This window comes from Oncorhynchus keta, chromosome 6, assembly GCF_023373465.1.
Source record: "Oncorhynchus keta strain PuntledgeMale-10-30-2019 chromosome 6, Oket_V2, whole genome shotgun sequence".
NCBI lineage: Eukaryota > Metazoa > Chordata > Actinopteri > Salmoniformes > Salmonidae > Oncorhynchus > Oncorhynchus keta.
In genome coordinates, this window is record NC_068426.1 from 14,244,987 (window position 1) to 14,269,724 (window position 24,738).

At 46.2% G+C, this 24,738-nt stretch overlaps 1 protein-coding gene across 5 annotated transcripts; it reads right to left on the reverse strand.

The window, feature by feature from the left end:
• Positions 1-447: 447 nt before the first annotated feature.
• Positions 448-24,277, reverse strand: LOC118384998 (CXXC-type zinc finger protein 5-like). 5 transcript variants are annotated; one of them, XM_035771757.2, is made up of 4 exons: positions 24,153-24,259; positions 23,974-24,031; positions 13,921-14,924; positions 448-1,568 (listed from the first exon to the last, which is right to left on the reverse strand). In XM_035771757.2, the coding sequence occupies exons 3-4, from the start codon at positions 14,725-14,727 to the stop codon at positions 1,524-1,526; spliced, it is 852 nt and encodes a 283-aa protein (XP_035627650.1). In that variant the 5' UTR covers positions 14,728-14,924; positions 23,974-24,031; positions 24,153-24,259; the 3' UTR covers positions 448-1,523. The 5 variants fall into 5 exon arrangements, with proteins under 5 accessions (XP_035627650.1, XP_035627654.1, XP_035627652.1 ...); XM_035771761.2 differs by having other exon boundaries at positions 23,970-24,031; positions 24,153-24,230; XM_035771759.2 differs by lacking the exon at positions 23,974-24,031 and having other exon boundaries at positions 24,153-24,277.
• Positions 24,278-24,738: the final 461 nt, after the last annotated feature.

The window sequence follows — 24,738 nt, forward strand, 5'->3', positions numbered from 1 at the left end:
CACTGAAGCTGTTCTGGCCCAACGCCCAATTAAGGCACTTTATGTTGGTGTATCCTTTACTTTGGCAGTTACCTGTACATCAACCTACCCATTGCAACAACTCCACACTATCTCTACATAGAACCTTCAAGTACAACACTCTTGCATGAGGAACACTAATTAGGGCCCCCTGGGAAACACTCACCAAAACTTTGGTTCCTACCCTGTCACTACCAGTGTTGTTTGTATTGGTTGCTAGAGCAACAGGAAACATCTGAATGAAACACACCATTTCCTCCTTCTGCTTTAATGATTTGTATTTCTCGCCCAATATTTTTTTTAAATTATAGCATCCAATGATATGAAAAGGGAACAAATTTGAAAGATTTACCGGACATTTTCATACTTCACCCTCTGTTTTAGGGGAAAAAAACATGCAAAGACTAGTAGACAAACATCAGAACTGTAAATGTTTACACAAATACATGCATTCGTTTTTATTCACAAAACCAGTCCAATTTTCTAAATGAATACAAACATCGCTGTTGTTTTTAAAAGATGTAGCTATCAGCAACATAATTTTTAAAAAAAATACAAATAAAAAATAAAGATAAATTCATGTTTCAGTGCGTTGAAATGGGTAGACTCAGATCAAGTGCCTCCTAGTGATGTCGCCCTCTGTCCTCCTCATGCCAGACACAGTCGCTAGGGCCACAGGAATGTAAGGCTGCCAGTTTCACTAAATAAAACGCTTGGAAATACAGGCCAGAAAAACACGGTTGGTTGGTTGGTCTGTTAGTTGGGGAGATTCCAGTGAGTTCTCTGGAGGTGAGCATCATCCTGCTAAAGAGTCCCCTAGACTTCTGCCCCAAAGGGTGAGAGTTGATTTTTAATTTGAATCAGAAATCTGGATTTTTACATTTTGAAACATTTCCTTTTTCTTTTAAAAGACAACCATTGATCCGTTTCAAACTATATTCTTGCAACAATATAAATCATAAAATAGACAAGGATTTAGATAAGAACAATGGTGCTAAATTACAATAGTGCCTGCCATTAGCCACTAGTTTTAAAATATAGCCATAAATGTACATTCTCTACACAAGTACTGTATCTTTCCACACGTGAACAACATTAACACCAAACACAGACATGTGTTGATTGTCCACACTCAGTCCATCATTTCTGTTAGGCAACGAACAGTTCCATGTCTGAGCGACAGAAAAGTCCTGCTGGAAACAGGACAAAATGTACCAAAATGGGAACATAGAAAAGGGAATGAATGAAAGTTGCCATAGATTATTTTCTTTATATTTAATTTTTGGTTCAAGGAATAATTAGGTGCATCCATTACTCAGTTGATTATTTTGTATCATTCCTGTTTCATATTTTTTTTAACATCATTTTATTTGTTGTTTGTTTGTTTGTTTTCTTGTCAGCCAGTGTCCATGCCCGATACAATCGAAGCGAGAGTTGGCATTGCACTTGATCGCAGAGCTTTGGGTTTGTGTAGGTAGGGGTTAGAGTGGAGGAGGGTCAGAGTCTTACTGGAACCACCGAAATGCTGCTCCTGTAGGAAGCATCACCTTCTTAGAGGGAAAAAAAGACAAAAAGAGAGAGAAGAGAGAAGGAGAGGGTTAGTGGACGCAGCTTGGAGAAGATAACACATCCCTAGACCCATTCTAAACAGCAACATCTGCAGTTTCCCTCTCTCTCTCTCTCTCTCTCTCTCTCTCTCTCTCTCTCTCTCTCTCTCTCTCTCTCTAACTCTCTCTCTCTAACTCTCTCTCTCTCTCTCTCTCTCTCTCTCTCTCTCTCTCTCTAACTCTCTCTCTCTCTCTCTCTCTCTAACTCTCTCTCTCTCTCTCTCTCTCTCTCTCTGGACATTCTTCTACCCCAGTCTAATTATTGAATAGATTCAGACAACAACATGCTCATCAAATCTCCACATCAAACACATTAACAGACACCATCACCCTCGCTCCCTGCCCACTCCTCCTCTCTTCTGCTCCACTGTCTCTCTCTCTCTCTCTCTGCCCCCCCCCCAGGCCAGGCCAGGCAAGCTCTATCATGGAAATCACTGCATCCCACACAGACATATCTCGTACCCTCCCCTCCTCCCTCACCTCGCTCTGGCCGTCAACAGCCATGGCCCTGGCTCCATGCGAAACCTGATATGGCACATTTATTATTTAGTCACCACGCAGTCACGTCCATCTCCCATGACACCACAGCGCTCTCACTGGTGACACTGCTCTCTCTGTTCCTCCCTCACTCTTCTCTCAGAGTGGGATCTCTAGCTCTGATTGCATTGCACTAGGCAGGGCAGGCACCAAAGCAATGCAGCTGCAGGGGTTGAGTGGTCGCCTGCCAGTCATAAGATAGAGGACCGCTGGGGCTCAAGCTCGGCTCAGCCCTCGGAGCTGCAGCACGGCTGGCGTTCTGAGAAGCACAACTCTACTGCGGCACAGAATCTCACATGTTAGCTCGCACTGCCTGGAAAAAACACTCACACACCCACACAAACACACTCACTTCCTCACACACACTTACACACACACACCTACATACACGGAAATACATAAAATAGCACAAGAACAATATACTTATCACCTTGATAAACCACAAAGCTGATGCTACAGCTAGCTTTGTGTTTTATCAGTCGATGTCAATGTAGTAACTTAAAATAAATCACAGACTACACAAAACAATTCAGAATACGGGGAAAATAGTATTTGAAAAAGAAAAGGAGAGTCGCACACTCTAGGACCTCAGATACAATCATTTTATAACCTACATTTTGACACTCAAGCTGTCTTTATCGGGGTATAGAAAGAGAGAGGGTGAGGAGGAAGAGAGAAAGAGAAAGGAGGAGGAGAGAAAGAGAGATGTGAGAAAGAGAGAGGGGGAGGAGAGAGAGAGAGGAGGATGACAGAAAGAGCGAAGGGGAGGATGAGGATAGAAATAAAATAGTATTTAACATAATCAACTTTTCTCTTCTGTCATATCATTTTCACTTTGGAATATTCACAACACTAAAAAAGCAAGGAGGTCAAGGTGGTGCAAGGGCCATAAGCACCTCACTAATGACCTTTCACCTATGACACTCAGGCACCTAGACACTAAGCTCAATACCTTTTTCATTGCGAACTCACCAGTGACTTATTAAAGGAAAAACAATCTGAGCCAACACCTGTGACCTCCATTCTGCATAAACATGATTGTTTGTCAGGTCTGGCTAAGGGGGAAGGGGCTCCCAAGGTCACGATCATTTCCAGGCGTCCATTTCAATGTCCAGCATCTCAATCTCCGTTTATTGATTTTACTATGAATATGTTCCTGTTACATTCCTCAATGGACGCTGCATTTAGCCTACATGTCCCCAACCCAGGGGCCTGCTAGCCTTGCTCTAGCACGGTTAGCAGAACATTTCATACTCTGAAATGTGGCTCCAGTATCTAATTTGCTATCTTATTTGTTCTGACATAGTGTGACTCTGTTAGGGACAGCTGATCCAGGACCAGCCCATAGGGGAACATTCTCTTTAGAGCAGAGCATTAGGCTAAATACTCCCATCAATCACTTCCCATTGGACAGCCCCAGGTCCACTGGTAACAAGAACCCTTTCACCTGTGACTATGATGTCAACTTTCCCCTCCCATCTCAGGTTGGTTAAGAGAGTTAATAACCCCACTGCTGTCTGTCTGTGTCTGTATGTCTGTGTCTGTATTTCTGTATGTCTGTCTGACTGTGCTTGTCTGTCCTACTAGTTTCTGTGTCTGCCTGGCAACATGCCTACTGATCAGTATGTCTCTGTGTCAGTCTGCATGCCTGTGTGTGTCTGTCTGCATGCCTGTGTGTGTCTGTGTCAGTCTGCATGCCTGTGTGTGTCTCTGTCAGTCTGCATGTCTGTGTGAGGGGATAACAAACACTCAGTGAAAGCTCTCTGGCTCAGTGTCTGCATGCCTCAAACTGGCCATGTCATGTCACCACACATTTAATACCTGTAGTGGGTCTGTCTGGATCTGTCCTCTGACCATGATGCCTCAACACAGACAGAACAGACAGACAGACAGACAGAACAAACAGAACAGGTTTTAACAAATAAACTAACACATATCGACAAAACCAAACAAAGGCCCATAAAGAAATCCAATCAGCAGACCAGAGTACAGAAATACACTAGCATTAAAATAAACACATAATCAAACAAATATAAACTCATGTTGACATAAAACCTATACTTCTCTCTCTCACCCACAGAGCAAACACCAACCGTGAGACTGAGACTAGTGGTGAAAACTCAGACATGCACCAGAAAGGAAGTGTATCTCATGGGCTTTATTTATTTCCCTTGAAACGTAGCGTTCCAAAAATAAATCCAGACATCTCCAGCTAGCGAGGTGTGAAGTGGCAAAGGCCTCAGCACGCTAAGGCCTCAGCACGCTAAGGTCTCAGCAGGCTAAGACCCCGTCATGCTAAGGCCTCGGCACGCTAAGGTCTCGGCACACTAAGGTCTCGGCAGGCTAAGACCCCGTCATGCTAAGGCCTCGGCACGCTAAGGCCTCGGCACACTAAGGCCTCGGCACACTAAGGCCTCGGCACGCTAAGGCCTCGGCACGCTAAGGCCTCGGCACGCTAAGACCACGTCACGCTAAGGCCTCGGCACGCTAAGGCCTCGGCACGCTAAGACCACGTCACGTTAAGGCCTCGGCACGCTAAGGCCTCGGCACGCTAAGACCACGTCATGTTAAGGCCTCGGCACGTTAAGGCCTCGGCACGCTAAGGCCTCGGCACGCTAAGGCCTCGGCACGCTAAGACCACGTCACGTTAAGGCCTCGGCAGGCTATTGCTTGGCACTTCAACACCTCGTCAGTCTAACGCCTCGGCACTCTAACACCTCGGCACGTTAAGGCCTCGGCACGCTAAGACCACGTCACGTTAAGGTCTTGGCAGGCTATTGCTTGGCACTTCAACACCTCGGCACTCTAACACCTCGTCAGTCTAACGCCTCGGCACTCTAACACCTCGGCAGTCTAACACCTCGGCACGTTAAGGCTTTGGCACGCTAAGGCCTCGGCACGCTAAGGCCTCGGCATTCTAACGCCTCGGCACGCTAAGGCCTCGGCACACTAACGCCTCGGCACGCTAAGACCACGTCACGTTAAGGCCTCGGCACGCTAAGGCCTCGGCAGGTTAAGACCACGTCACGTTAAGGCCTCGGCAGGCTATTGCTTGGCACTTCAACACCTCGGCACTCTAACACCTCGTCAGTCTAACGCCTCGGCACTCTAACACCTCGGCACGTTAAGGCCTCGGCACTCTAACACCTCGGCACTCTAACACCTCGGCACTCTAACACCTCGGCACGCTAAGGCCTCGGCACTCTAACACCTCGGCACACTAAGGCCTCGGCACTCTAACACCTCGGCACGCTAAGGCCTCGGCATTCTAACGCATCGGCACGCTAAGGCTTTGGCACGCTAACACCTCGGCACGCTAAGGCCATCGGCACTCTAACACCTCGGCACACTAAGGCCTCGGCACTCTAACACCTCGGCACGCTAAGGCCTCGGCACTCTAACACCTCGGCACTCTAACACCTCGGCACTCTAACACCTCGGCACTCTAACACCTCGGAACTCTAACACCTCGGCACTCTAACACCTCGGCACGCTAAGGCCTCGGCACTCTAACACCTCGGCACACTAAGGCCTCGGCACTCTAACACCTCGGCACGCTAAGGCCTCGGCATTCTAACGCATCGGCACGCTAAGGCCTCGGCACGCTAACACCTCGGCAGTCTAACGCCTCGGCACGCTAAGGCCTCGGCACTCTAACGCCTCGGCACGCTAAGGCCTCGGCATTCTAACGCCTCGGCACGCTAAGGCCTCGGCACTCTAACACCTCGGCACGCTAAGGCCTCAGCACACTAAGGCCTCGGCACGCTAACACCTCAGCACGCTAAGGCCTCGGCACGCTAACACCTCAGCACGCTAAGGCCTCGGCACTCTAACGCCTTGGCACACTAAGGCCTCGGCACTCTAACGCCTCGGCACGCTAAGGCCTCGGCACACTAAGGCCTCGGCACACTAAGGCCTCAGCACTCTAACGCCTCGGCACGCTAAGGCCTCGGCACACTAAGGCCTCGGCACACTAAGGCCTCAGCACACTAAGGCCTCAGCACACTAAGGCCTCGGCACTCTAACGCCTCGGCACTCTAAGGCCTTGGCACACTAAGGCCTCGGCACTCTAACACCTCGGCACGCTAAGGCCTCGGCACGCTAAGGCCTCGGCACACTAAGGCCTCGGCACGCTAAGGCCTCGGCACACTAAGGCCACGGCACGCTAATGCCTTGGCACTCTAATGCCTCAGCACGCTAAGGCCTCGGCACTCTAAGGCCTCGGCACGCTAAGGCTTTGGCACGCTAAGGCCTCTGCACTCTAAGGCCTCGGCACGCTAAGGCTTTGGCACGCTAAGGCCTCTGCACGCTAAGGCCTCGGCACTCTAAGGCCTCGGCACTCTAAGGCCTCGGCACGCTAAGGCTTTGGCACGCTAAGGCCTCTGCACGCTAAGGCCTCGGCACTCTAACGCCTCAGCACTCTAAGGCCTCGGCACGCTAAGGCTTTGGCACGCTAAGGCCTCTGCACGCTAAGGCCTCGGCACTCTAACGCCTCGGCACTCTAAGGCCTCGGCACTCTAAGGCTTTGGCACGCTAAGGCCTCTGCACGCTAAGGCCTCGGCACTCTAACGCCTCGGCACTCTAAGGCCTCGGCACTCTAAGGCTTTGGCACGCTAAGGCCTCGGCACTCTAACGCCTCAGCACTCTAAGGCCTCGGCACTCTAAGGCCTCGGCACACTAAGGCTTTGGCACGCTAAGGCCTCTGCACGCTAAGGCCTCTGCACGCTAAGGCCTCGGCACGCTAAGGCTTTGGCACGCTAAGGCCTCTGCACGCTAAGGCCTCGGCACGCTAAGGCCTCTGCACGCTAAGGCTTTGGCACGCTAAGGCCTCTGCACGCTAAGGCCTCGGCACACTAAGGCTTTGGCACTCTAAGACCTCGGCACGCTAAGGCTTTGGCACGCTAAGGCCTCTGCACGCTAAGGCCTCGGCACGCTAAGGCCTCGGCACGCTAAGGCCTCGGCACGCTAAGGCCTCTGCAGTCTAATGCCTCGGCACGCTAAGGCCTCGGCAGTCTAACACCTCGGTACGCTAAGGCCTCGGCAGTCTAACACCTCGGCACGCTAAGGCCTCGACACGCCACCTCCCCTTACTCTATTCTTACGGCCATCTTTAGGCTGCCATGAGGTTTCCATGGAAACCATCATCAAAGCACAGAGCCACCGGCCTCTCTTTCTATTCTCACATACACACACCACATCGGACCGCATCAACTTCAAATAATGTACACTAACAATATACACTAACAATATGCACTAACAATATACACTAACAATGTACACTAACAATATACAATATACACTAACAATATACACTAACAATATACACTAACAATATACACTAACAATATACACTAACAATATACACTAACAATAAACAGACTAACAATTACAAATGTGTCATAAAGGAATCATAAATATGTTATCAGAAGCATTGATTAAAAACAACCAGTTTTTTCTCTGATTTCGGGCGTCTGAAAAGGTTAAAACAAACCAAGCATCAAAATACTTATTGAATCACATGACACATCTTTACAACACAACACACACTCACACACTATAAGCACTATGGCTAAGTGATCTCCATCCATTAGCATCCCTGTTAGACAGTGGACTGTGTCCACGTGAGATGTGACTCTCTGGAGCTTTTTCTAGACCCCAGCTCAAGCTAACAGCAGATGACAGACTGTGGTATGCTGCTTACGAGCCGGATCGGATGACCATGATCCTCCATTTTGTCCCAGGTGCTGCCCAGGTGCCCCTGAACATGTCCTAACCTCAGTGACCAAGAGGGCTGAGGGGGGTTGGGCAAAATGTTTAACCATTTCATAATGCCCCAGTTAACAGAATATAAAACAGAGTAACGTAGATAATGCAATCTGTTCTGTTTACAGTGTGGTAATACTTGATAGGGAAATATGGATTCATAGTACAAGCAATGTTATTTTCTGTAGAGCCTGAAAGAACACCCTCCATCGGCAATATGGATGGCAGTCCTCTCAGACAAGCGCAAATCAATTACAAACGTGAACACACAAATCTGTAAGATCAATGTAGGATACATGAGCATTTGTCAGATGTGTTATTGTACACAATCTGTCTTCTGTCATTATTCTCACCTTTGACATGGTGTTATGACATCACTCTGACTGACTGACTGACTCTGCAAGACTCTTCTCTGACCTCTTGACCTGTTGCTCAAGGCTGACCCTAACACAGAACGGTTCTAGACAGCATTGGTCTGCTAGTGCGGATGAGGCACACCATTTACCCAATCTGAAGGAGAAGTCAGCAGTTCATTTGAAGATAAACTATTCCAAAACGTAAATGCTGAACAGATGATTATTACATCAAGTCCCGCGCTATGGCCATAATGTTGGTGTGTGACAAAACATAACAACAACAAACAATCTGATTTCATGAGCTGCGTACAATCCTAAAACTCTGTGACATCGATCAATTAGAAACTGAGATTAGTTTGTGTGATTCTTTCTTTTGGTTATGGAGAACAAATGCAGACATCAACTTCATAGTTAAGGCTGCAGTCATTGTTGTTGATCTGATGCTGTGAACAACTGTTGGTCGCTGCTACCATGTGAACAGCAGCACACTGTCAATCAATAACATACACTACGTCCTATTACCAGCACACATTCACAAGCATCTGAGTACATCAGTGAACCCTTTCAGAGTAAAGTAGGAATGTTGACAGTGAAACCATGAGTTGACATCTAAAAAATGGAATCCTGTCTTGATTACAAAAGTCACAACCAGATAACATGTGGATCAAGCCTTGATTCATCTGTTGTTGCATGTCTGCTTGGAGCGCAACTCTTTATGACCAGATTACACAAACTGATCACCCTCTGTCTCATGAATGTGAGTGTTGCAGCACTGCATAGTACATACAGCCATAGGGGGTATTCAGGATGTATTCTACAAACTGTATTTTGGCCAAAATAGTCATAATCACAAGAAAGAATTTAAAATGTGTGATAATTAATTTGTGAACATGCGGACATTGTTAGAGAGCACACATGTCATGATCTGGACAGCATTGTCTACTAGCATAGCTCATATAATGTACGTCTGCATCCTTACAGGAAGAGCAGGATGCTGAAAGACAGAAGATGGCAGAGCCTAATCATATCAACCTTGTATTTACATCTTAAAAAGCAACAATAAATGAATCTGACCATTTTTGATGTGACGGTCGCGTCCTTTGTATAATTAATGGAGATCAATTGCATCACTCATCTTATTAACGTTCATTCATTATTGCATAAAGTCATCATGACAACTGAGGCTCATATAAATCACCTGATAACATCTATCATGCCATGGCAATATACCAAAATATTGTCATGGATGTTATGTCATTTTGTCATAGCGTGTTTATCACATCTTTATACAGTACTGGCTTTAATTGTCAAATGAAGTGGTTTAAAAACATAATGTAATATACCACACCTTACAGAGGAAAAGAGTCCTGTGCTACTGAGGTGACCCAGAAGACAAGTTTGGAGGCCATTTAGCCAAACGGGCGTGCCACAGGAGAAAGAGAGAGGGAGAGAGGGGGGCGCCTGTGCCACAATGACACCTGGTGCTGCAGATGACAGCCCCATGGCCAGATGGACCATGCCACACACATACACACACACATTCTGCCACAGCCATCAAATACCCACAAGCACACACAATTACACTATATATACAAATGTATGTGGACACCCCTTCAAACTAGTGGATTTGGCTATTTCAGCCACACCCGTTGCTGACCGGTGTATAAAATCGAGCACACAGCCATGCAATCTCTATAGACAAACATTAGCAGTAGAATAGCCTTAGTGAAGAGCTCAGATTGCCACCTTTCCAACAAGTAAGTCCGTCAAATTTCTGCCCTGCTCGAGCTGCCCCGGTCAACTGTAAGTGTTGTTATTGTGAAGTGGAAACGTCTAGGAGCAACAACGGCTCAGCCGTGAAGTGGTAGGCCACACAAGCTCACAGAACAGGGCCGCCGAGTGCTGAAGAGCGTATTGTGTAAAAATCATCTGTCCTCAGTTCCATTACTCACTACGAGTTCCAAATTGCCTCTGGAAGCAACTTCAGCACAATAACTGTTTCCATGGCCAAGCAGCCGCACATAAGCCTAAGATCACCATGCGCAACACCAAGCGTCGGCTGGAGTGGCGTAAAGCTCGCCACCATTGGACTCTGGAGCAGTGGAAACGTGTTCTCTGGAGTGATAAATCACGCTTCACCATCTGGCACTCCGACGGACAAATCTGGGTTTGGCAGATGCCAGGAGAACACTACCTGCCCCAATGCATAGTGCCAACTGTAAAGTTTGGTGGAGGAGGAATAATGGTTTGGGGCTGTTTTTCATGGTTTGGGCTAGGCCCCTTAGTTCCAGTGAAGGGGAATCTTAATGCTACAGCATACAATGACATTCTAGACGATTCTGTGCTTCCAACCTTGTGGCGTTTGGGGAAGGCCATTTCCTGTTTCAGCATGATAATGCCCCTGTGCACAAAGTGAGGTCCATACAGAAATGGTTTGTTGAGATTAGTGTGGAAGAACTTGATTGGCCTGCACAGAGCCCTCACCTCAACCCATCAAACATCTTTGGGATGAATTGGAACACCAACTGCGAGTCAGGCCTAATCGCCCAACATTAGTGCCCGACCTCTATAATGCTCTTGTGGCTGAATGGAAGAAAGTTCCCGCAGCAATGTTCCAACATCTAGTGAAAAACCTTCCCAGAGGAGTGGAGGCTGTTATAGCAGCAAAGGGGGGACCAGCTGTATATTAATGCTCATGACGAACATGTGTCCACATACTATTGGTCATGTTGTGTATGTTCTACCACACACATTCTCTATCTATGAAAAACATATACACACAAACAGTATCACGCACTGCCACACTCTGTCAATCACACACTGTCAAACACACACCTACAAACACACAAACTCTCAAAATCCTAAACAGCCCATCAGACATTCTCTCTGTCATATCTCTCTCTCTTCCTATCTCCTCGTTCCTACTCACGCATACCCACAAGGCAATACTAATTTTGCAACATATGCACACAATCACACACACACATTTGTGTGAACTGCTAAACACGCAATGACCCCCAATTAAAAAAAGTCCTTCCATCTGTTTTGTGAGGGGGTAAAATGAGAGCTGTGTATCATGGGTATGGACAGGGGGATGTTCATTCAGGGCATGCGCTGCACTGCGGAGGACCGACTAAAGAGACCCCACGGTGCAATTCTACTCCTCCCCTCCCCACCACCTGTCATTCCCTTGCCCAGCTCAAAGCCCTGCCCTACCAAAAAGCCCCTCCCCACCACCTGTCATTCCCTTGCCCAGCTCAAAGCCCTGCCCTACCAAAAAGCCCCTCCCCACCACCTGTCATTCCCTTGCCCAGCTCAAAGCCCTGCCCAACCAAAAAGCCCCTCGCCACCACCTGTCATTCCCTTGCCCAGCTCAAAGCCCTGCCCTACCAAAAAGCCCCTCCCCACCACCTGTCATTCCCTTGCCCAGCTCAAAGCCCTGCCCTACCAAAAAGCCCCACCACACCACCTGTCATTCCCTTGCCCAGCTCAAAGCCCTGCCCTACCAAAAAGCCCCTCCCCACCACCTGTCATTCCCTTGCCCAGCTCAAAGCCCTGCCCTACCAAAAAGCCCCTCCCCACCACCTGTCATTCCCTTGCCCAGCTCAAAGCCCTGCCCTACCAAAAAGCCTCTCCCCACCACCTGTCATTCCCTTGCCCAGCTCAAAGCCCTGCCCTACCAAAAAGCCCCTCCCCACCACCTGTCATTCCCTTGCCCAGCTCAAAGCCCTGCCCTACCAAAAAGCCCCACCCCACCACCTGTCATTCCCTTGCCCAGCTCAAAGCCCTGCCCTACCAAAAGCCCCTCCCCACCACCTGTCATTCCCTTGCCCAGCTCAAAGCCCTGCCCTACCAAACGCCCCCCCCCACCACCTGTCATTCCCTTGCCCAGCTCAAAGCCCTGCCCTACCAAAAAGCCCCACCCCACCACCTGTCATTCCCTTGCCCAGCTCAAAGCCCTGCCCTACCAAAAAGCCCCTCCCCACCACCTGTCATTCCCTTGCCCAGCTCAAAGCCCTGCCCTACCAAAAAGCCCCTCCCCACCACCTGTCATTCATTCCCTTGCCCAGCTCAAAGCCCTGCCCTACCAAAAAGCCCCTCCCCACCACCTGTCATTCCCTTGCCCAGCTCAAAGCCCTGCCCTACCAAAAAGCCCCACCCCACCACCTGTCATTCCCTTGCCCAGCTCAAAGCCCTGCCCTACCAAAAAGCCCCACCCCACCACCTGTCATTCCCTTGCCCAGCTCAAAGCCCTGCCCTACCAAAAAGCCCCACCACACCACCTGTCATTCCCTTGCCCAGCTCAAAGCCCTGCCCTACCAAAAAGCCCCTCCCCACCACCTGTCATTCCCTTGCCCAGCTCAAAGCCCTGCCCTACCAAAAAGCCCCTCCACACCACCTGTCATTCCCTTGCCCAGCTCAAAGCCCTGCCCTACCAAAAAGCCCCACCACACCACCTGTCATTCCCTTGCCCAGCTCAAAGCCCTGCCCTACCAAAAAGCCCCACCACACCACCTGTCATTCCCTTGCCCAGCTCAAAGCCCTGCCCTACCAAAAAGCCCCACCACACCACCTGTCATTCCCTTGCCCAGCTCAAAGCCCTGCCCTACCAAAAAGCCCCTCCACACCCCTCTACTGAACCCTTCACTTTGGAGCTATATCCACACTGTGCAAAGAAATCAGAACAGTGCCTCACTCCATACATACACATATAAAGTTTAGTTATGTGTTTGGTTAATGTACATTCCAAACACTCTTTCCATCCCTATGCCCCATCCTGCCTGACCCCTCTGTATCCCTCTGTGACACTCTGTGACACTCTGTCCTTCTTTGTCCCTCTGAGACCCTCTGTATCCCTCTGTGTCCCTCTGTGACCTTCTGTCCTTCTTTGTCTCTCTGAGACACTGTATTCCTCTGTATCCCTCTGTGTCCCTCTGTGACCTTCTGTCCTTCTTTGTCTCTCTGAGACACTCTGTATCCCTCTGTGTCCCTCTGTGACCTTCTGTGTTTCTTTGTCCCTCTGAGACCCTCTGTATCCCTCTTGTGACCCTCTGTGACCTTCTGTCCTTCTTTGTCCCTCTGTGACACTCTGAATCCCTCTGTGTCTCTCTGTGACCTTCTGCCCTTCTTTGTCCCTCTGTATCCCTCTGTGAACTTATGTGTCCTTCTGTGACCCTCTGTGTCCCTATGTGACCTTCTGTGACCCTCTGTGTACCTCTGTGACTCTCTGTGACCCTCTGTGACCCTCTGTCACCCTGTGTCCCTCTGTGACTCTCTGTGATTCTCTGTGGCCCTCTGTGACCCTCTGTCACCCTGTGTCCCTCTATGTTCCTCTGTGACTCTCTGTGACTCTCTGTGACCCTCTGTGGCCCTCTATGTTCCTCTGTGACTTTCTGTGATTCTCGGTGGCCCTCTGTGACCCTCTGTCACCCTGTGTCCCTCTGTGTCCCTCTATGTCCCTCTATGTCCCTCTGTGACTCTCTGTGACCCTCTGTGGCCCTATGTGACCCTCTGTCACCCTGTGTCCCTCTGTGTCCCTCTATGTCCCTCTATGTCCCTCTGTGACTCTCTGTGATTCTCTGTGGCCCTCTGTGACCCTTTATGACATCTCCAGCTCTGTCTCCTCACTGAACTCTTACCTCCAGAGTGGCAGACGGTTTCTTTTTCAGCTCATCACATTTGCGGAACTTGCAGATCTGGTGGCCCGTTTTGCGGTTCCGGCAGCTGCTGCATGTCTCGCAGTTAATTCGCCGACGGCAGGGCTGGCACATGCCGCAGCGTTTCCGCTTCTTTTTGCCGGAGTTGATGGCGGAGGCCAGCTCGCTCTGCGCCGGGTACTCGGCCAGGCCAGCCATGTGCAGAGCGCTGTCGGCCAGGAACACGCCGGCCGGTGTCATGATAAACAGTCCGGGATTGAACGGGAAGCCGCCTCCCACACCGTACGGGAAGTCCGCAATACCGCCAATGGAGTCCGTAGCAGACGCACCCTCCAAGTCGTTTGCCCCTGAGATTGAATCGCTACCCCCCATCCCCATCCCCATCCCCCCCGGCAGCAGCATGTGCTCCATCCCAGCCCTCTTTAACAGCACCGCAGCCTGGGCAAAGTGCAGCAGGCCGTTCTGTCCTTCCAGGACCTGCTCCAGGGTCCGGTCCAGCTTGGCTGCCGCCAGCGCTGAGACAGTGGGCTGGGGCTGTGGGGGCGGCTGGGGCTTGGCCGGGTGGCTCTTGGTCTCTCCATTGTGGTGTGCGCGTCCATTAGTGTTGGTGGGGTAGGCGGCTGTGTACTGGGAGAGGGTGCGGGACCTCTTAAGGCTCTTACTCAGAGGCTCACTGATGATGCCACTGCGGTTCCTGCGCTCGATGACAGGGACATCCTCACTGCAGCTGCTTCGCTCTAGGGCCTCGGCTGTCCGGTCTCGGCTTCCCTCCGACCGTCCACTAGACATGTTCCAGTACGTGCAGGGCTGGGGGGGCGGGCGGGAGGGGGAGCCGAGAAGTTCTCACAGTCTGTTCTGAGCCCAGGTGAGGTGGCGCCTCCCCACTGTGGACGAATCGGACAGCCAATCACAGGCAGGCCTTAGAGCCCTTGTGCTCTGTCTAAACTTCAGCCCTCATCCACATCCTTCCACTGTCAACCTACAAACTGGCACAGGGAGAGAGAAGGGTCCTTCAATAACAGGCTCAGTGTTGGAGCTAGACAGCATCTTAGTAAACAACAGACTCCATTACATTAGACAGCTACTCTGCCATTCAGTTATGTTACCTGTTTATTAGATTGAACACAGCTAAAAAGCCAATGAGGCAGCTCCGTTAGATAGTATGTATCCCAAACATCCCATAACCACTAATAGCCAGGAAAGATGAGTCCACTTACACAACTTAAAGTTCATCAAGCCCCCCAGCTACAATACACAATAAGACAAATAAGAATATTCAGAACATAGCAAAACATGAAAATACTAAATGACAGTGACAGGAGAAAAAAGGCACTTCTATGTATTCTAAATCCCACCCTATAGGGCTAGGTAGAATGTAGCCATAGAAGAAAACCAAGAGACGCTGGCCTGTGGATGGTCACACTTTGCATCAAAGGGATTTGAAACAATCATTCCCCACACGCTACACACTGACAAAATTAAAATCCATTTCACATGAATTAAGACTTCAGACCATGAACAATTCCCATTTTGACATCACTTTCTCCTAATAACAGAAACTTTGTCTTAGTCTTATTGGTGGTGAATCTGCTGGTAAACCTCTTGGTTTTAAAGGATATACGGAAATCAAATGAAATCATATTAAGCAGATGTTATTGCGGGGGAAGTTGAAATGCTTGTGTTCCTAGCTCCAACAGTGCAGTAGTATCTAACAATTCACAACAATACACACACATCTAAAAGTAAATGTTAAACATTTATTTAACTGATTAGGCGTTGACCTAATTTGCATAATATATTATCTTATATGCATCAGATATTTGAAGAAAAAACACACAAACAGCTATACACAAAGATATATTTTTTTTTTAACAAACAGGTTGCCCACTTACAACACAGTAAGTACGTTGTTTATCATTCTTGATGACATCATCAACCCTCCAACCAAAAAACATATAGAGAAGATTGTAATGTAGTATTTATATAACTCATCATCGTGATGCCTTGTGGATGCCCTACATTTCTGTCCGATTAGCTATATTCACATGTAATGGCATAGCCTATGATAATCAATAATGTTGTACTCAAAAAGAAAATATGCTCAGATACACTACATGGCCAAAAGTATGTGGACACCTGCTCGTCGAACATCTCATGCCAAAATCATGAGCTATAACAGCCTCCACTCTTCTAGGAAAGCTTTTCACAAGATGTTGGAACATTGCTGCAGTGACTTGTTTCCACAAGATCAAAAGTGAGATCGGGCACTGATGTTGGGCGATTAGGCCTCGCTCGCAGTCGGCGTTCCAATTCATCCCAAAGGCGTTTGGTGGGGTGGAGGTCAGGGCTCTGTGCAGGCCAATCAAGTTCTTCCACACCAATCTCGACAAATCATTGAATTGTCTAGAATGTAATTCTATGGTGTAGCGTTAAGATTTCCCTTCACTGGAACTAAGGGACCGAACCATGAAAAACAGCCCCAGACCATTATTCCTTTACAATTGGCACTATGCATTGGGGCAGGTAGCGTTCTCCTGGCATCCACCAAACCCAGATTTGTCCGTCGGACTGCCAGATGGTGAAGCATGATTAATCACTCCAAAGAACGTGTTTTCACTGCTCCAGAGTCAAATGACGAGGTTTACACCACTCCAGCCAAACCCTGGCATTTTGCATGGTGATCTTAAGCTCATGTGCTGCTGCTCCGCAATCGAAATCCATTTCATGATGTTCCCGACGAAAAGTTATTGTGCTGAAGTTGCTTCCAGAGGCAGTTTGGAACTCACTGAGCTCTTCAGTATGGGCCATTCTACTGCCAATATTTGTCTATGGAGATTGCATGGCTGTGTGCTTGATTTTATACACCTGTCAGGAACGGGTGTGGCTAAAATAACCGAATCCACACATTTGAATGTAGAGCAGTTGAAGAGTGTCATAGAAGGTATGATTAGTTGATATTTCATCTCCTTAGTGAAAAGTGTGCCCCCTTTCTGATTTTCTCTATTTTTGCATATATTTTTCTTCAGTGAATGTTATCAGATCTTCAACCAAAACCTACTATTAGATAAAGGGAACCTGAGTTTTCAAATAATAAAAAATATATATACAGTTGAAGTCAGAGGTTTACATACACCTTAGCCAAATACATTTAAACTCAGTTTTTCACAATTCCTGACATTTGATCAGTAAAAATTCCCTGTCTTATGTCAGTTAGGATCACCACTTTATTTTAAGAATGTGAAATGTCAGAATAATAGTAGAGAGAATGATTTATTTCAGCTTTTATTTCTTTCATCACATTCCTAGTGGATGAGAAGTTTACATACACTCAATTAGTATTTGGTAGCATTGCCTTTAAATTGTTTAACTTGGGTCAAACATTTCGGGTAGCCTTCCACAAGCTTCCCACTATAAGTTGGGTGAATTTTGGACCATTCCTCCTGACAGAGCTGGTGTAACTGAGTCAGGTTTGTAGGCCTCCTTGCACGCACTTGTTTTTTTTAGTTCTGCCAAAAAAAATTCTATAGGATTGAGGTCAGGGCTTTGTGATGGCCACTCCAGTACATTGACTTTGTTGTCCTTAAGCCATTTTGCCACAACTTTGGAAGTATGCTTGGGGTCATTGTCCATTTGGAATACCCAATTTCAACCAAGCTTAAACTTCCTGAAATATGTCTTGAGATGTTGCTTCAATAAATCCACATAATTTTCCTCCTTCATGATGCCATCTATTTTCTGAAGTGCACCAGTCCCCCCTGCAGCAAAGCACCGCCACAACATTATGCTGTCACCCCCGTGCTTCACGGTTGGGATGGTGTTCTTCGGCTTGCAAGCCTCCCCTTTTTCCTCCAAACTTAACAATGGCCATTATGGTCTAACAGTTTTATTTTTGTTTCATCAGACCAGAGGATATTTCTTTAAAAAGTACAATCTTTGTCCCCATGTGCAGTTGCAAACCGTAGTCTGGCTTTTTTATGGAGGTTTTGGAGCAGTGGCTTCTTCCTTGCTGATCTGCCTTTCAGATTATGTCGATATACTGTAGGACTCGTTTAACTGTGGATATAGATCATTTTGTACCTGTTTCCTCCAGCATCTTCACAAGGTCCTTTGCTGTTATTCTGGGATTGATTTGCACTTTTCGCACCAAAGTACGACCATCTCTAGGAGACAGAACGTGTCTCCTTCCTGAGCGGTATGACGGCTGCGCGTTCCCGTGGTGTTTAAACTTGCGTACTATGGTTTGTACAGATGCAGGTGGTACCTTCAGGCATTTGGAAATTGCTCCCAAGTATGAACCAGACTTGTGGAGGTCTACAACTTTTTTCTGAGGTCTTGGCTGATTTCTTTTGATTTCCCATGATGTCAAGCAAAGAGGCACTGAGTTTGAAGCAAGGCCTTGAAATATATCCACAGGCACACCTCCAATAGACTCAAATGTTGTCAATTAGCCTATCAGAAGCGTCTAAAGCCATGACATCATTTTCTGGAATTTTCCAAGTTGTTTAAAGGCACAGTCAACTCAGTGTATGTAAACTTCTGACCCACTGGATTTGTGATACAAGTGAAATAATTAGTCTGTAAACAATTGTTGGAAAAATGACTTGTTTCATACACAAAGTAGACGTCCTAACCGACTTGCCAAAACTATAGTTTGTTTACAAAACATTTGTGTAATGGTTGAAAAACAAGTTAGCGAGCGACATTTTCAGATATTATACGTTTCTGATTTATTCAGAAAGTGATTTTTATTGTGACTTAAAGTGTACTGTTAGCTAGCTAGCTAATGTTAGCCGGCTGGCTGTATGATCTGTGTAGAAATATTATTCGTATCTCAGATCCATTTGTATTGCTAGTTATAGCCTAATGTTAGCTAGCTAACTAACAATGAACCTAGTTGGTTAGCTTTAGCTACCTGTATATTCATGAAGGGTAGTAACGTTATGAGTTTTGATTATGGTTCATTGTTTAGCTAGCTTTCTAGCTACATGTCTAAACAAAAGACCTACTGTATCCTGTGCACGTGACAAAAAAAACTAGATTTTATTTGATATAGTGTGTATTTACCAGAGACGGTAATGTGAAGGACAACATGACCTGCACCAAAGTCTAATTACAATATAACGTTAGGCCAATGAGACAGTGTCCAAGTTACAAAATTCTCCAGTAGAATGTCCTGCTTTTATTTCATCACACTCACAACCGTAACCTACTTTCTGTAATTAGCTTGCCATTAACTTGTATATAATGATCTTCTTGTGATTTATTTTCCTGTAATAATGAAAACAAATTAGCTAAAGTGAAGACGATGTCAGCTATATGATATGGTCATTACTTGAACTGGCTAGCCAGCTAACTTAACGTTAGCTAGCTAGCTAACCAAAACATTGTTTAGAAAGTTGCTTTTATTTTTTTATTTAACCAGACAAGTCAGTTAAGAACAAATTCTTATTTTCAATGACTGCCTAGGAACAGTGGGTTAACTGCCTGTTCAGGGGCAGAACGACACGATTTGTACTTTGTCAGCTCGGGGGTTATGAACTTGCAACCTTCCGGTCACTATTCCAACGCTCTAACCACTAGGCTACCCTGCCGCCCCTAGTTTGCTATATTCACATATACTAAATTCACTTTTAAATGGATGGGTTTGTTGGTGTTAAAATACACCAGTTATGCTATTTTGGACCACCATGCTGCTGATGTCACGCAGCCTGTCATTTTTGTGTCTATACTTTTAAGACCACAATAGAATGTTCAAGATATCACTGCGACAACTGTACACGACATGTCGATAGATGTAGAATGAACCAGCCTTTAGTCTTGACATCTTTGGTTGTTTGGTATCCTACCGTACCCACTCTTGTTTAACACATGACCTCAAATGTGATTGCTTAAAGAGATGGGTGGGGCTAAGGCTGAAGAGGGTGTGAATGATGGTGAATGGGTGTAGACAAAAAAAGAACTCTCCAATAGGTGCACCAAAAAATTCAAGGGACATTTTTTCAAAAGTGCTGTTACAAGTTTATCAACTTTCAAAGCAGATTTACTTTCCCAACTTCCTCAACTGTAGTGTATGATATATCACTTTCTAGCTCTAAGTTGAGATTTTTATCCAATGTGAAAAACGCAAATTCAAATGTTGCTACATAAGACCGAATCGAGCCGGTCGGTAACAAATACGCAAAAGTAGAGAAAATGAGAAAGGGGACAAATACTTTTTCACAGCCCTGTATATTCATGTCTCCTTCCTTGAAGATTTGTTGCCAGAAGTTCACTGTTCTAGACTCCGTGCATCTCAAATGGTAGATGGAGCTTGTTGTGCGTTCATTTCCTGTTGGGGGCCAGTATAGAAGAAAAGTAGGAAAAAATGTATGCACTCACTACTGTAAGCCGCTCTAGATAAGAGCATCTGCTAAATGACTCAAATGTAAATGTGACTAAACATAATTGATCACGTCTGTCAATTCAACTAGATATCAGCACTTACTGTAGTGTTGGTTGGCTCTTTAAAATGTTCCTTGACAGTCCCTCTGGGGAAATATCCTGTTATTCACTATGAGCCCATTTAATGTCCACAATCCAATTGAAAAATAACACACTTATTGGGTGAGTATTTTTTACATTCATTAACTTAAAATGGACTCAAATGAATTTGACTCCAATGCTTTATTCAGAGTGTGTACTGAATAAACTGAAACATCCCAATGACCAGCCTCCTATGAAGAGACACTATCCTACTATTCCACTGACCTGTCCCCACTCACAAACAGGCACATCCCTGAGAAAAGCTGAAGAAATGGCCGGGCAAGTCCTTATAAGGGAAACAAAGGGAAGGGGTGGGGGAGAGCATTGGGGGGGTGCAGCATGTGGAAATTGGAAGGCCAGAATTAGTGGGAGGTAAAGCTTCAAAGGCAGGAGCACAGCCCCCGCATTCTCACCAGCTCAGGGGTCCGTGGCGCCACGGACCCCTGAGCCAGCCCCTCAGCCCCTCAGCTCCTCACTCTCCTGCTTCGAGTCTGACTAGGGCTCTGCTCTATCTCTCTCACACTGCTGCAGGGCCACCCGCCTGCTACACTGTCATATACAGTATGTCTGTGTGTCTCTTTCTTCCTGGTGTCCTAGTCTCACTTCATCAAACTCAGAGTGTCTCTCTGTCTGACCCATATCCCTCACACTCTCTCCTTCTCCATCAAACATGAACATGTCATTCATAGTCTATCTTTTCCCACCATCTCAGTCCCTCTTTCACAGTCTACCATTCCTCTTCCAATGCCAATGACTCTATAGCAGCCTACGTCCCTCCTCCATGTCATTCACAGTCTCTCCCTTCATGTTTTCACCCTCTCTTAATATCACTCTCACTCTGTTCCTACGCCATGTCATTCACACGCTCCCTATGCATTTAAATGCCAGTGGTCTAACGCACTGCATCTCAGTGTTAGAGGCATCACTACAGACCCGGGTTCGATCCCGGGCTGTATCCCAACCGGCCGTGATCGGGAGTCCCATAGGGGCCGGGAGTCCCAATTGGCCAAACATCATCCGGGTTAGGGGAGGGTTTAGCCGTCATTGTAAAATAAGAATTTGTTCTTAACTGACTTGCCTAGTTAAATAAAGGTTACATTTTTATTTTATTTTATATCTTCCAAACCTGTAGACTTACAGTCTCTCTTCTCTGTCACTCAACAGTCCCCCAGTTTCTGTAACCAATCAGTGTATTCTCTCTGAATAGAAATATCCCAAATTCTGCTACTGCTAAGATGATGATGATAATGATGATGGTGGTGGTGATGATTAGAAGGGAAAAAATGATTGTATAATGAGGAACAGGTTGGTTATATTACTGGGAAAAGGTTATGTGTATCCATTGTTATATGAGAAAAAGAAATGTGCCAATGTCTTACATATTAAAGACATACAGTGTTGTTTGTGTAGACATTGTTGTTGTTTACATCTTCCTCAATGACGTCATCACCATCATGCCAGTAGCAGCCTAAGGATCTGTAAAGGCTGTCTATAATTTCTGCAGTTATGACTTCTACCACAGCTCCTTTTGTTTCACCCAACTAGTCTACTTCTCCTGGTAGCATCACAAATAGGACTGCCACTATCAAACACAATAACACTTTCCCACTATGCTTTCACCGAAGCACCCACTCGCCCCCCTTATATAGGTCTACTCTACATTGATTACGTCAGTGGGAGCTGCTGGAGACATGGCTCGTGCTTCCTCCCTGGAGCTCAGAGCGCGGCAGTAATTGGCCCCTCTCGGCTGAATAACCATCCCGAACAGTCTGACCATACAGACTCCCCAAGGCCAACGAAAAGGGGTACTGTATGGAATCTATAAGCAAAATGGACATACCCACTAAAAGAACTCAAAACATCTTTGGCATATTCAAGATTTTAAAAAGCACACTCAAGTTATGATATAGGCCTAAGACTCATTTAGATGTTTAGAACATAGCATAATATTCTCCTAAATATTTTTTGTATTCATAAATAATGAATTAGGCCTATACAAAATAGCCTGACTGTAAATATATGCGAGTTTAAAAAGTAGGCTAGATAATACTGTCAATATGGCACTTTTCAAATAATGTATGTATTCATAAATAAATAGGCCTAGTCATGTTTGTCATCAATCGTGAAACCAAAACATCTGACAACAATCCAAAAAGTGTCATATTTTATGGGACGTTGCCAGATAGCTCGGCTTTAGGCTTCTTATTAGTTCAGGTAATGCAGAGCAAAATGCAACACTTCCCTCCAGACCGCGGTCACGCAGACACTCACACATATCTTCCTAGCCCCCTCTCTCAACCACCCCCCTCCCTGCTCTGACTCACACACGAGCAGTCACGCACTCACGTCACACTCACTCACTCACAGACACACACACACACACACAGCCAGTCACATTTGTGCACGAGACCCATTGAAGTTTATAAGGACCCGAATTAAATATCCCACAACCTGCTGCGCCTTTCTGTTTCTTTTCCATTCCCGAGTTAAAATAGTCCAAATTGTATGCATGCCACTGTGTGTTAAATCGTGACTAATTTGAAAGAACATGAAGCCCATACGAGCGCCACTGCCGGTGGCGGATTGAGGCAGTACCAGGGGGTCGCGATAAATCCCGGCTTGCAACTGCTATGTCACGGGGACATCGCGCGCAGGAGACTGGCTGGTCGTCGCATGCGGAACAATGAAGAACAAACATGTTCCTCTACAATAAAATCACTCTGAGAACAACTGGCATACTGTTCTTATGATAAGTATTGGCTATGCACGAACTAAATCATAAACAAATTAAACAATATTGCTCTTTTTCATCCATTATGCATTTTCACAAAAACATTTGTTGATGATTAAAGAGAACACTGCAGAAAACAAAGTTCAGTTTCGATTTAACTCCACGTAAAGAGATGCCTCGTCGCCACCTGTTATTAAAAGCATAACATTCATAAACATAATCAAGATCCAATGCAAAGTGACATAATTTCAATGGCAAATATTTACGGAGAGCGTCAAGTTTCTTGGAGCGCACGTCATTAACAGATGATTCACAGTTTCAATTCTCACCCCTTAAAATCTTTGAATGAAAGAACCGCTCTCCACAATATCTACAAACATTTTCTGCATTGACATTATCCGAGGAAAATTAGCAAATGAGAATGGCAGAGCAAAATGACCATTATGGCCATTCTAACCCAATAACAGTGTGTGCATCATTTCACATGCGTCTGAGAGCCGAGAATCCTAATTGTATCTAATATTAAAGCACAAAAATACCTTTTGTCTAGACTCAATGATCTGAAACCACGGTCTCTGCGGTGTCAGCGTATGGTCTGCACCAGCACGTTTGAGGGTATAGATAGAAGAACCATTCTCCCATTCCCCTAGTTAACTTGATCGTTAGGAAGATGACATCCCAACTTTCAGCAGACTTCGACAAAGTATGATCCCCCCCTCCCTCCCTCTTATGTAGCCTATCTGCATATTTGCAAACACGGGCCCTTTTTTATTCGCACCTACCAAACCAGAACGAAGAGGAGGGGAGGGCTCCCACTGTCCAAGCGGTCCGTCTCCAAGCCTACCGTAGAGATTGATGTCAAAAAAGAAAGAAAGACAACCTTACACTAAACTGAATTAATATAGTCCTCGCCTGTATAGAACAAGAGAGAAATGGAATAATACATTATTGTAAAACGTACTTTCTCGGAAGCTGAGCGTGTGGGCTCTCCAACCTTTCGATTCTCGCAATCCCACCTCTACATCCCCGCTCGCGGAGAAGAACATGCAAACACATTTCATAGATTTTTGGAGCTTCGCGGAAAAACCGAAATGGATTTTTCAGCGTAGAGACAGATAGGCTAATAATATATCGCCAAAACCTTTTAAAATACAGAGATGTATTGCCCTCCTCGACGCTTTTAGGTTATCTACTTTGAATATTCAAGGGTCGCGTGATGAAGAACATGTTTGTTATTAAAGCTTTACATGATTATGCCTGAGATGCATCTTACTAGTTGTTGTGTAATCAGTGCATATGCACAATATGATTTTCTCTCTGTATGAGCGCAAGTTGCTATTTCGACATACCACTTTAAGACTAAACTTTCCTTCAACACATTCATGTTTACTGATAACTTTAGCGGTGCAATCCAAAACTATGGAAACATAGCCAAATGTGAATATTGAACATGTTGAAAGCTAATGTTTTTTCAAGGGCTACAGTAGACCTATTATTTGATTTTCATTGATGAACATAGACTAAGCCTACATTGGTGTGATTAACAT